Source organism: Caloenas nicobarica, chromosome 4, assembly GCF_036013445.1.
Source record: "Caloenas nicobarica isolate bCalNic1 chromosome 4, bCalNic1.hap1, whole genome shotgun sequence".
Lineage (NCBI taxonomy): Eukaryota > Metazoa > Chordata > Aves > Columbiformes > Columbidae > Caloenas > Caloenas nicobarica.
The window spans coordinates 79,142,776-79,153,599 of NC_088248.1; the positions used below are offsets into that span (position 1 = coordinate 79,142,776).

At 70.0% G+C, this 10,824-nt stretch overlaps 4 protein-coding genes across 9 annotated transcripts; all 4 read left to right on the plus strand.

Annotated features, from left to right (window-relative positions):
- Window positions 1–252: 252 nt before the first annotated feature.
- LOC135988390 (probable N-acetyltransferase camello) lies at window positions 253–1,453 on the plus strand. The gene has a single exon (XM_065634325.1). It carries the CDS (start codon window positions 341–343, stop codon window positions 1,022–1,024), a length of 684 nt encoding a protein of 227 aa, XP_065490397.1. The 5' UTR covers window positions 253–340; the 3' UTR covers window positions 1,025–1,453.
- A 582-nt stretch (window positions 1,454–2,035) lies between these two features.
- Window positions 2,036–3,949, plus strand: LOC135988419 (N-acetyltransferase 8-like). 3 transcript variants are annotated; one of them, XM_065634375.1, is made up of 2 exons: window positions 2,036–2,075; window positions 3,001–3,949. In XM_065634375.1, exon 2 carries the CDS (start codon window positions 3,014–3,016, stop codon window positions 3,698–3,700), a length of 687 nt encoding a protein of 228 aa, XP_065490447.1. In that variant the 5' UTR covers window positions 2,036–2,075; window positions 3,001–3,013; the 3' UTR covers window positions 3,701–3,949. The 3 variants fall into 3 exon arrangements, with proteins under 3 accessions (XP_065490447.1, XP_065490446.1, XP_065490445.1); XM_065634374.1 differs by having other exon boundaries at window positions 2,059–2,358; XM_065634373.1 differs by lacking the exon at window positions 2,036–2,075 and adding an exon at window positions 2,273–2,689.
- A 679-nt stretch (window positions 3,950–4,628) lies between these two features.
- Window positions 4,629–7,753, plus strand: LOC135988353 (vacuolar protein sorting-associated protein 16 homolog). 3 transcript variants are annotated; one of them, XM_065634266.1, is made up of 4 exons: window positions 4,719–4,752; window positions 5,562–5,636; window positions 6,251–6,339; window positions 6,452–7,753. In XM_065634266.1, the coding sequence occupies exons 2-4, from the start codon at window positions 5,623–5,625 to the stop codon at window positions 6,652–6,654; spliced, it is 306 nt and encodes a 101-aa protein (XP_065490338.1). In that variant the 5' UTR covers window positions 4,719–4,752; window positions 5,562–5,622; the 3' UTR covers window positions 6,655–7,753. The 3 variants fall into 3 exon arrangements, with proteins under 3 accessions (XP_065490337.1, XP_065490338.1, XP_065490336.1); XM_065634265.1 differs by lacking the exon at window positions 5,562–5,636 and having other exon boundaries at window positions 4,629–4,752; XM_065634264.1 differs by lacking the exons at window positions 4,719–4,752; window positions 5,562–5,636 and having other exon boundaries at window positions 6,105–6,339.
- A 660-nt stretch (window positions 7,754–8,413) lies between these two features.
- LOC135988472 (N-acetyltransferase 8-like) lies at window positions 8,414–10,526 on the plus strand. Of its 2 annotated transcripts, none has more exons than XM_065634465.1 (2): window positions 8,414–8,701; window positions 9,579–10,526. In XM_065634465.1, the coding sequence occupies exons 1-2, from the start codon at window positions 8,529–8,531 to the stop codon at window positions 10,276–10,278; spliced, it is 873 nt and encodes a 290-aa protein (XP_065490537.1). In that variant the 5' UTR covers window positions 8,414–8,528; the 3' UTR covers window positions 10,279–10,526. The 2 variants fall into 2 exon arrangements, with proteins under 2 accessions (XP_065490537.1, XP_065490536.1); XM_065634464.1 differs by lacking the exon at window positions 8,414–8,701 and adding an exon at window positions 8,720–9,032.
- The last annotated feature ends 298 nt before the right edge of the window (window positions 10,527–10,824 follow it).

Below are 10,824 nucleotides of genomic sequence, written 5' to 3' on the forward strand. Positions count from 1 at the left end.
GGGGCTGCGATAGGGGGCCTGGGGGGGGTGGGGGGGCACAGGACAGGCCCATGGGGGTCGGCGGATGGGATGGGGGGCTGCGATAGGGGGACGGGGGGGACGGGACAGGCCCATGGGGGGTTGGGGGATGGGATGGGGGGGGGATGGAGGAGGGAAATACTGACCCTGGGGTGCAAGGGGGTGGGATGGGGGTGTCTGTGCAGGATGGAGGGGGCCAGGACAGGCCCATGAGGCGCAAGTGGGAGTCGGGGGGTATGTGGGGCTGGGGGCAGCCGCTGCCTGGCTGGTGGGAGTGTCTGTGGGACCCCCGAGCCTGCCCCAGGGCCAGGGGGTACCCGGCATGACCGACCCCCCCACCGCAGCACGCAGCATGGTGGAGTACCGGATCCGGCCGTACCGCGAGGAGGACGGCGAGGCCGTGCGCGAGATCTTCGCCACCGGCATGAGCGAGTACGCGCCGGCGCTGTGCCTGCACGTGCTGCGGCAGCCCTGGGCGCTGCTGGCGCTGGGCGGCACCGCGGCCGCGCTCCTGGCCAGCGCCCGCTCGCTGCTGCTGCCGCTGCTGGCGCTCACGCTGCTGCTGGCGCTGGCCCGGCACCTGCTGGGCTGTGCCTGGAGCGCCTACATCGACCGCTGCCTCACCGGCGACCTGCGCGACATCGGCACCGCCTACGCCGAGAGCGCCGGGGCGCGGTTCTGGGTGGCGGAGGCGGATGAGCGGGTGGTGGGCACGGTGGGCGTGCGGCCGGGCGACACCGACGGCGAGCTGGTGCTGAAGAGGATGTCGGTGCGGAAGGACTACCGGGGCCTGGGCATCGCCGCGGCGCTGGGCCGCACTGCGCTGGCCTTCGCGCGGCAGCAGGGCTGCCGGGCCGTGGTGCTCAACACGCTGATGCTGCAGCACCGGGCGCAGGCCCTGTACGAGCGCCTGGGCTTCCGCCGGCACCGCCGCTACGTCCTGCCCACGCTGTACGGCCGCCTGGCCAACTGCACCATCACCGTCTACCGCTACGAGCTGCCCTGAGCCGCGGGTTGGCACCGCGGCACCGGCACCCCAAGGGGCAGGGGGGAGCGTTGAGCAGAGCCCCGGCGCTGGCTGTGCCGGGGGGGCTGCTCGTGACCCTGCCCGCTGCACACAGTGCTGCCGTGGGCGCTGGCCCCGGGTCCGTGCTTCTCAGGGACTGCGGTGACGGTGGCACAGGGGTAGGGATCCTCATGCCTGGCACAGTTTGGGGTCTGTGGGGCGCAAAGAGTGGCGGGGGGCCGCCCCCACCCTGGCAGCGGGCAGGGTGCCAAGGTACTCCCCACCAAACCCTGCCTGGGGGGCTGTGCTCTGCCTGCCCCGGCACTGCCAGGGACACCCCCAGCTCTGTCCCCCCGGTCCGTGTCCCTGGTCACTGCGGTGCCTGCAGGTCGGGTGCCGCCCCTGTGCGGGAGGAGGAATAAAGGCTCATCTGCAGCACTGGGCTGGGTCGTTCTTCACTGGGGGGGTCACCCCAGTGCGATGACGGGTCCCCGGTGCCACAGCCCACGGGAATAACCCAGGACGGGGCTGGGGGGGCGGCACCCAGCTGGACCCACAGGGCGTCCCCATGAGCCCACGGGGACAATGCAGTGTGCCGGGGGTCCCTGGGCAGGGGACAGTGGCCCCCGGGGTGATGACACCCCCTCTTGGGTGCTGCCCGTCCCCAAGGGCTCCTTGTGCTACCGCCTTGGACCTTGGCTCAAGGGACAAAAGGTGAGTTGGCCGCGAGACAAGCTGCTTGGTGGGGCCAAGTCCCCCAAAAAGGGGAGTGTAGGATGGAGGGAGCCCCACATGGAGGTTCCCCCCGTTGTGGGGTTCTGGTGCCAAAGCATCTTCCTGATTTGGCAGTGCTGGGGGTCCCGGGGGCAGCCCATCCCCACCACTGCCTGTGGCCCCCGTTCCCGCGTGAGTCCCCCCCCCGTTTGCCCCCCAAGGCCGAGGTGACCCCACGGCCCCCGAGCCGGGTCGATGGCAGCGTCTCGGCGGAGGCGGCAGCACTTCCCCAGCAGCGCCTGCGCTCGCCGCGTCCTCGGAGCCGCCGTCAGCCGGGGTAAGGGCCGAGCTGGGGGTACGACCCTGGTACTGTCACGTCCCCCCCGAAAAAAAGCCGGGCAAGACCCCCCCGAAGGGCTGCAGGATGCTGGGCTGGACGGAACCGGCATGTTTCTGCCGGCACAAGCCAGGGCCGCGGCTGCGGGAAGCAAAGGGCCCCCCGCCGTGCAAGGGGGAGGTGTCGGACCCCCAGGGTTTGGCAAGGGACCCCCCTTTTCTACCCGGACGACCGGCACAGCCGCGGTCCCCGGTTTGAGGAGCGGCGGAGCCGGGAGCAGCAGGTGGGGGGGGCACGGGGAGTCTGCCAAGATGGGGGATGTTGGCGGGCGGGCTGAGGCCACGCTCCCCCTTACCCCCCGTGGGCTTTTCGGCAGCTCGGGGCCCCCTCCCCCGGGCAAGGGGAGATGTCCCCCCGGGTCCCCGTGCCGGGGGTGGCTCAGTCCCGCCTTGTGCAGGGGAACAAGCCCACGGCCGATCCCGAGCAGCCCCGGGGGTGTCGGTGCCCGTCCCCCCCGCCCCGTGTCCCTTTGCCCCACTCCCGTCACGGCACCGCGGGGCAAAGGACGGGACACAGGCAGCTGCCCACTCCTGCCGCCTGAGCCGGTGCTGCCGGTGAGTGCCGGGGCTGCTCGGGGAATGGGGGGGGACAGGCACCCCCAGATCCTCCCGGGCTGCCCTCCGTGCCCCCCCAGGCCCTGCTCCCCCCTCCAGGGTGTCCTCCGGACCCGCTCCCCGCAGCCTGGGGCTGGGGGGTGAATGTCCCTGGTCCCACCGGGGGGCGCGGGACCCCCAGCCTGTGTCAGCCCCACCTTCACGGACACCCCCGTGGGGCTGTCCCCAGCACGGGGCCAGCGGGAACTGGGGGGAGGTGGGTGATGCTGGGGGGTCCGTGGGGTCCCTGTGCTGACACCCCCGCGCCGCAGGTGCCGGCCGCCCATGGCGTCCTTCCGTGTCCGGCAGTACCGCGACCAGGACTACGAGGCCGTACGGAGCCTCTTCGCCCGCGGGCTCCTGGAGCATGTGCCGGCTGTCTACCGGTTCCTGCTGCGCTCGGCGCGGGCGCAGCTGGCGCTGCTGGTGCTGTTCGCCGCGGTGCGGGCGGCTGCCGGCTCCTGGCTGCTGGCGCTGGCGGCCGTGGCGCTGGCGATGGCGGCCACCTGGCCCCTGGTGCGCTCTGTCTGCGTCACTTATGTGCAGAACGCGCTGAGCACCGACCTCGCTGACATCGAGGGCAGCTACATGCGGGCGCCCGACTCCTGCTTCTGGGTGGCGGAGGCCGGCGGGGCCGTGGTGGGCATGGTGGCCGTGGCGCCGCCACAGAACCCGGCTGAAAGAGGGACGGCCCTGGAGCTGCTGCGGATGTCGGTCAGCAAGGAATACCGGGGCCGCGGCGTGTCCAAGGCGCTGTGCGGGGAGGTGCTGCGCTTCGCCCGGGCGCGGGGCTACGGCGCCGTGGTGCTGGCCACGTCCATGGTGCAGGTGGCGGCACAACGCCTCTACGAGCGCCACGGCTTCAGGAAGGTGGCGGTCACTGGCCTCTCGCCGCTTGGTGACCTGCTCTGCATCCAGATCTTCCGCTACCGCTGCGACCTGCCCGGCGGCCCCGCGGACCCGCCGCGTTAGGGACTGCCGCGGCGCCACAACCCCGGCACCGCCACGGCGTCCCTGACCCCGGCACACCAGACACAGCCACTGCAGTCCAACCCCAGCACACCAGACACCGCCACGGCATCCCTGACCCCGGCACACCAGCCGGCACCACGGCACCCGCGTGGTGTCGGCAGCAGGGGACGGGAGCTGTGCCCGGCCAGGCTGCCGGGGCCTTTGCCGGCGCTATTTCTAGGTTTTTTAGCACTGAGAAATAAATAGAGTTGCAGGAAAGCCGTGTGCGTGCGTGTGCGTGCACGTGTGTGCGTGCAGGCGTGTGCGAGTCTGCGCGTTGCTGCGTGTGCACAGGTGGCCGGGCCGCGTGCACGTGGCCGTGCATGCGTGTGCACGCGGGTTTGCACGTGTGCCTGCCCGTGTGCACACGCGTGTGCCTGTGCCACCAGCTGTGCCCGCGGCCCTGTCCCCCCGGGGCTCCGAGCGGCCCGCGGGCTGCAGGGGCAGCGCCTGCCGGGGTGGCCGTGCCCGCTCTGCCGCGGGAAGGGCCCGGGGCCACCGCAGCTGTCCCAGGAGCGTCCCTGGGGACACCCCGGGGACACCCTGGGGACAGGGGACACCTGGGGCACAGGGACACTTTGGGGGCAGCGCCATCCTGGGTGCCCAGGACGGGAGGGCCCCCGTGCCGGGGACAGGGGGGTCCAGGGACACCCGGGTGCTGGGGGTTCATCCAGGGGTGGCGGCAGGGCCCCCGGGCACGGGGGACACGCGGGGACGAGGCACCACGGGGCCTAGAGGCGGGCGGGCGGCCGTGCCCTCACCAAGTATGGCGGCGGCGCCGAGCAGCCGTGCCCTCACTGAAGATGGCGGCGGTTCCCTTTCCCCTTCTCCGCGTGCCCTCACTCGGGATGGCGGCGGCCGGGGCGGCGTCGCGGCGGGGCGGGCCGGGCGGAAGCGCGGGCAGGGCCGCAGGCAGCGGCTGTGCTGCCGGCAGCGCCCGGTGCGCCCGGTGCCGGCGCCATGGACTGTTACACGGCCAACTGGAACCCGCTGGGCGAGGAGGCCTTCTACCGGTGAGGGGCCCGGGGCGGGCCGGCCAGGGAGCCCGGGACGGGGCGGGGGTCCCGGGGCACAACGGGGGGTCCCGGGGCTGGAGCACAGAATCACAGCATCACAGAATGTCAGGGACTGGAAGGGACCTCGAAAGCTCATCCGGTCCAAGACTCTGCACTTGCCCTTGTTCTATTTCATTAATTTCTCCCCGCCCAGCTCTCCAGCCTGCCCAGGGCTCTGGATGGCAGCACAGCCTCCCAGTGTCAGCCGCTCCTCCCAGCTTGGTGTCACCAGCAAACCTGCTGACAGTCACTCTATTCCCTCATCCAAGTCACTAATGAATATATTGAATAGTATTGGTCCCAGTACTGATTCCTGAGGCACTCCACTAGATACAGGCCTCCAACCAGACTCCGCCCCATTGACCACGACTCTCTGGCTTCTCTCCTTCAGCCAGTTTGCAGTCCACCTCACTACCCGATCGTCCAGTCCACACTTCCTCAGTTTAGCTGTGAGGATGCTGTGGGAGACGGTGTCAAATGCTTTACTGAAGTCAAGGTAGACCACATCCACCGCTCTGCTGTCATCTATCCACCTCGTTATGTCCTCATAAGAGGCTCTGAGGTCGGTCAAGCACGACTCCCCCTTGGTGAAGCCGTGCTGACTGTCCCTGATGACCCTCTTATCCTTGATATGCCTTGAGATGGCACCAAGGATAAGGTGTTCCATCACTTTCCCAGGGACGGAGGTGAGGCTGACCGGTCTACAGTTGCCCGGGTCCTCCTTCTTGCCCTTTTTGAAGACTGGAGTGACATTTGCTTTCCTCCAGTCCTCAGGCACCTCTCCCATTTCCCAAGACTTGGCAAAGATGATGGAGAGTGGTCTAGTGGATGGGGGCTCCCAGGCAGGAGCTGGTTGGGGGGTCCCGGCTCTGGACACGGGGTCCTGTGGCTGTTTGGGGGTCTGCTTGGGGGGTGTCAGGGTTGATGGAGGGGGTCCCGGGGCTGGACGGGTGGTCCCGGGGCTGGGCAGGGGGTCCCGGGGCACAACGGGGGGTCCCGGGGCTGGACCGGGGGTCCTGGGGCTGGGCAGGGGGTCCTGGGGCTGGACCGGGGGTCCCGGTGCTGGCCGGGGGTCCTGGGGCTGGACGGGTGGTCCTGGGGCTGGGCAGGGGGTCCCGGGGCTGGACGGGGGTCCTGGGGCACAACGGGTGGTCCCGGGGCTGGACCGGGGGTCCCGGGGCTGGGCAGGGGGTCCTGGGGCACAACGGGGTGTCCTGGGGCTGGGCAGGGGGTCCCGGGGCTGGCCGGGTGGTCCTGGGGCTGGCCAGGGGGTCCCGGGGCTGGGCAGGGGGTCCCGGGGCTGGCCGGGGGTCCCGGGGCTGGGTGTGGGTGCCCCAGGGCTAAACAGGGGGTCCCGGGGCGACCCTGGGTCCCGGGGCTGGCTGGGGATGCCCACTGTCTGTAGCGCCCCGTGCAGCCGTCTGTCTGTCCCCTGTCTGCCCGTGTGTCCCCGCAGGAAGGTGGAGCTGTACGCCATGGAGTGGGGGCTGCGGGAGGACCTGCGGGACTGCCTGGTGGCGGCCGCCCCGTACGGGGGGCCCATAGGTGGGGCTGGTCCCCGGGACCCCGCCCTGGGGCAGGACCCCCGGCCCGGGGCCGTCCCGGAGCCCCGGCGGTGACAGTGGCCGCGGCTCAGGCTGTCCCTTCCCGTCCGCAGCCCTGCTGAAGAGCAACGCGCGCAGGGAGAAATCCCCCGGCGCCTGCCCGCTGCTGGAGATCTACTCGGGCTCGGGGCTGCTCCTGGCCGCCATCCCGGTGAGCGGCCCCGCTTGGGCTGCGCCGCGGTGCCTGGGGCTCTGCGGTGTGCCGGGGAGCTCGGGACGGTCCTGGCCGTCCCCCGTCGGCCCCTTGCACCCATAGACCCGTGGGCAGGGGGACAGGGGACGGGGTGGCCGGCGGCACCGCAGGCTGTGTGGCACCAGCGGCTGAATCGCTGGGCCGTGCGACCGCGGCCACCCCTGCCCGTGCCGCTCGCTGTGCCCCGGGCGGCTCCTCTGGTCTCCGCGGGGCAGCGGGTGCTGCCGCGTGTCCTCGGCACCCTGGGCTCCCCGGGCCGGCGGCTCCATGCGGCTCCCGCAGCCCTGGAAGCTGCTGGGAGGCGGGGGGAGCTGCAGGGAGAAGGGGCTGCCCAGCCCTGGGGAAGGGGAGCGGGGTGGGGACGGTCACCGCAGTGCTGGTGGGATTATGGCAAATAGTGGCTTGGCAAAGCTTTGTAACTGTATCATAAAAACTTAGCAAGACCTTAACAACGAAACTCACAAGATGTTTCTCTTATGTGCCCAGAATAGAGCTAGAAAGAGAGACAGAGGAAAAGCAGAGATAGGTTATCAGAGGAAAGGTGAGAGCTCACCATGCCATTGTTCCAGCTTGTGGTGGGTACGAAAACTTCGTTAGTGCTGCACGACACACACGCAGACAAACACGCTGAGACAGAAAACGCACACACACAAGCACGAAGCAGACAGACGCCAGGGTGTCCCAGGCGAGGAGGTTTTATAGTTCAGCCCGTTTGCACGCGAGGCAGGGGAGGGCGGCTCATCTCCCTCTGCTCGCTCTTCGTGCTGGTTGAGAAGGTTGTTCCAGGAGTGAGTTGGTGGTTGAAAAATCAGAGACGTGGTCGCAGTGCTGACCAGACGTGAGTTGTTCTGTCCGTTAGGGGCGGCTGGTGGCTGGCGGTTTCTCCTGGTGGTTGATGGTCTGCTAGATGACCCGTCTTGGTCATCCCAATTAGGACCGAGGCCTTGACAGCAACACTGTTATTTGTCTTTATCTTAAGAATTTGTGCCTTCGTTTCACAGAGACCTTGAAAGAGAAAAGATGGAGTGTCTGCCTCCACAGCCACTTATCTTTTCCTGCCCTAAGTAGCAAAACCCAGATGTTTAAGGCATAACATACACCATTAATCGGTCCTTTGTTTTGCAAAGATGGTTTGGACGCGGGAGGAGGAATAAAGGCTCATCCACAGCACTGGGCTGGGTCGTTCTTCACTGGGGGGGTCACCCCAGCGCGATGACGGGTCCCCGGTGCCACAGCCCACGGGAATAACCCAGGACGGGGCTGGGGGGGCGGCACCCAGCTGGACCCACAGGGCGTCCCCATGAGCCCACGGGGACAATGCAGTGTGCCGGGGGTCCCTGGGCAGGGGACAGTGGCCCCCGGGGTGATGACACCCCCTCTTGGGTGCTGCCCGTCCCCAAGGGCTCCTTGTGCCACCGCCTTGGACCTTGGCTCAAGGGACAAAAGGTGAGTTGGCCATGAGAGGAGCTGCTTGGCAGGGAGCCCGGCAGGGCCGGCGGGGCCGGGCAAAGTCCCCGGTGGGGCTGAGCACCCCCAAAAAGGGGAGTGTAGGATGGAGGGAGCCCCACATGGAGGTTCCCCCCGTTGTGGGGTTCTGGTGCCAAAGCATCTTCCTGATTTGGCAGTGCTGGGGGTCCCGGGGGCAGCCCATCCCCACCACTGCCTGTGGCCCCCGTTCCCGCGTGAGTCCCCCCCCCGTTTGCCCCCCAAGGCCGAGGTGACCCCACGGCCCCCGAGCCGGGTCGATGGCAGCGTCCCGGCGGAGGCGGCAGCACTTCCCCAGCAGCGCCTGCGCTCGCCGCGTCCTCGGAGCCGCCGTCAGCCGGGGTAAGGGCCGAGCTGGGGGTACGACCCTGGTACTGTCACGTCCCCCCCGAAAAAAAGCCGGGCAAGACCCCCCCGAAGGGCTGCAGGATGCTGGGCTGGACGGAACCGGCATGTTTCTGCCGGCACAAGCCAGCGCCGCGGCTGCGGGAAGCAAAGGGCCCCCCGCCGTGCAAGGGGGAGGTGTCGGACCCCCAGGGTTTGGAAAAGGACCCCCCTTTTCTACCCGGACGACCGGCACAGCCGCGGTCCCCGGTTTGAGGAGCGGCGGAGCCGGGAGCAGCAGGTGGGGGGGGCACGGGGAGTCTGCCAAGATGGGGGATGTTGGCGGGGGGGCTGAGGCCACGCTCCCCCTTACCCCCCGTGGGCTTTTCGGCAGCTCGGGGCCCCCTCCCCCGGGCAAGGGGAGATGTCCCCCCGGGTCCCCGTGCCGGGGGTGGCTCAGCCCCGCCTTGTGCAGGGGCACAAGCCCACGGCCGATCCCGAGCAGCCCCGGGGGTGTCGGTGCCCGTCCCCCCCGCCCCGTGTCCCTTTGCCCCACTCCCGTCACGGCACCGCGGGGCAAAGGACGGGACACAGGCAGCTGCCCACTCCTGCCGCCTGAGCCGGTGCCGCCGGTGAGTGCCGGGGCTGCTCGGGGAATGGGGGGGGACAGGCACCCCCAGATCCTCCCGGGCTGCCCTCCGTGCCCCCCCAGGCCCTGCTCCCCCCTCCAGGGTGTCCTCCAGACCCGCTCCCCACAGCCTGGGGCTGGGGGGTGAATGTCCCTGGTCCCACCGGGGGGCGCGGGACCCCCAGCCTGTGTCAGCCCCACCTTCACGGACACCCCCGTGGGGCTGTCCCCAGCACGGGGCCAGCGGGAACTGGGGGGAGGTGGGTGATGCTGGGGGGTCTGTGGGGTCCCCACGGGGAATGAGGGGGATGGGGCAGGATCCCCGTGGGGGGCTGGGGGTCCCAGGTGCTCGCCCCAGGCCAGGCTGCTGATTTGGGGTGAGAAAAAGGGTGATTTTGCCAGCGGGGTGCAGGCTGGTGCCCGGCCAACGGGAGCCGAGGGCATCCGCACGGTGCTGGGGCAGCGACTCCTGCCGGTTTGCCGGCTGTGCCGCCCCGGCGACGGGGTCTGGGGTCCGTGGGGTCCCTGTGCTGACACCCCCGCACCGCAGGTGCCGGCCGCCCATGGCGTCCTTCCGTGTCCGGCAGTACCGCGACCAGGACTACGAGGCCGTACGGAGCCTCTATGCCCGCGGGCTCCTGGAGCATGTGCCGGCCTCCTACCGGCTCCTGCTGCGCTCGGCGCGGGCGCAGCTGGCGCTGCTGGTGCTGTTCGCCGCGGTGCGGGCGGCTGCCGGCTCCTGGCTGCTGGCGCTGGCGGCCGTGGCGCTGGCGATGGCGGCCACCTGGCCCCTGGTGCGCGCCGTCTGGGTCTTCTATGTGAAGAACGCGCTGAGCACCGACCTCGGTGACATCGAGGGCAGCTACATGCGGGCGCCCGACTCCTGCTTCTGGGTGGCGGAGGCCGGCGGGGCCGTGGTGGGCATGGTGGCCGTGGCGCCGCCGCAGATCGCAGCCGAAAGAGGGACGGCCCTGGAGCTGCTGCGGATGTCGGTCAGCAAGGAATACCGGGGCCGCGGCGTGTCCAAGGCGCTGTGCGGGGAGGTGCTGCGCTTCGCCCGGGCGCGGGGCTACGGCGCCGTGGTGCTGGCCACGTCCATGGTGCAGGTGGCGGCTCAGCGGGTCTACGAGCGCCACGGCTTCAGGAAGGTGGGGTTCTTCAGATTCTCACTGCTCAGTGACCTGCTCGGCATCTGGAACTTCCGCTACCGCTGCGACCTGCCCGGCGGCCCCGCGGACCCGCCGCGTTAGGGACTGCCGCGGCGCCACAACCCCGGCACCGCCACGGCATCCCTGACCCCGGCACACCAGACACAGCCACTGCAGTCCAACCCCAGCACACCAGACACCGCCACGGCATCCCTGACCCCGGCACACCAGCCGGCACCACGGCACCCGCGTGGTGTCGGCAGCAGGGGACGGGAGCTGTGCCCGGCCAGGCTGCCGGGGCCTTTGCCGGCGCTATTTCTAGGTTTTTTAGCACTGAGAAATAAATAGAGTTGCAGTAAAGCCGTGTGGGTGCGTGTGCGTGCATGTGTGTGCGTGCAGGCGTGTGCGAGTCTGCGCGTTGCTGCGTGTGCACAGGTGGCCGGGCCGCGTGCACGTGGCCGTGCATGCGTGTGCACGCGGGTTTGCACGTGTGCCTGCCCGTGTGCACACGCGTGTGCCTGTGCCACCAGCTGTGCCCGCAGCCCTGTCCCCCCGGGGCTCCGAGCGGCCCGCGGGCTGCAGGGGCAGCGCCTGCCGGGGTGGCCGTGCCCGCTCTGCCGCGGGAAGGGCCCGGGGCCACCGCAGCTG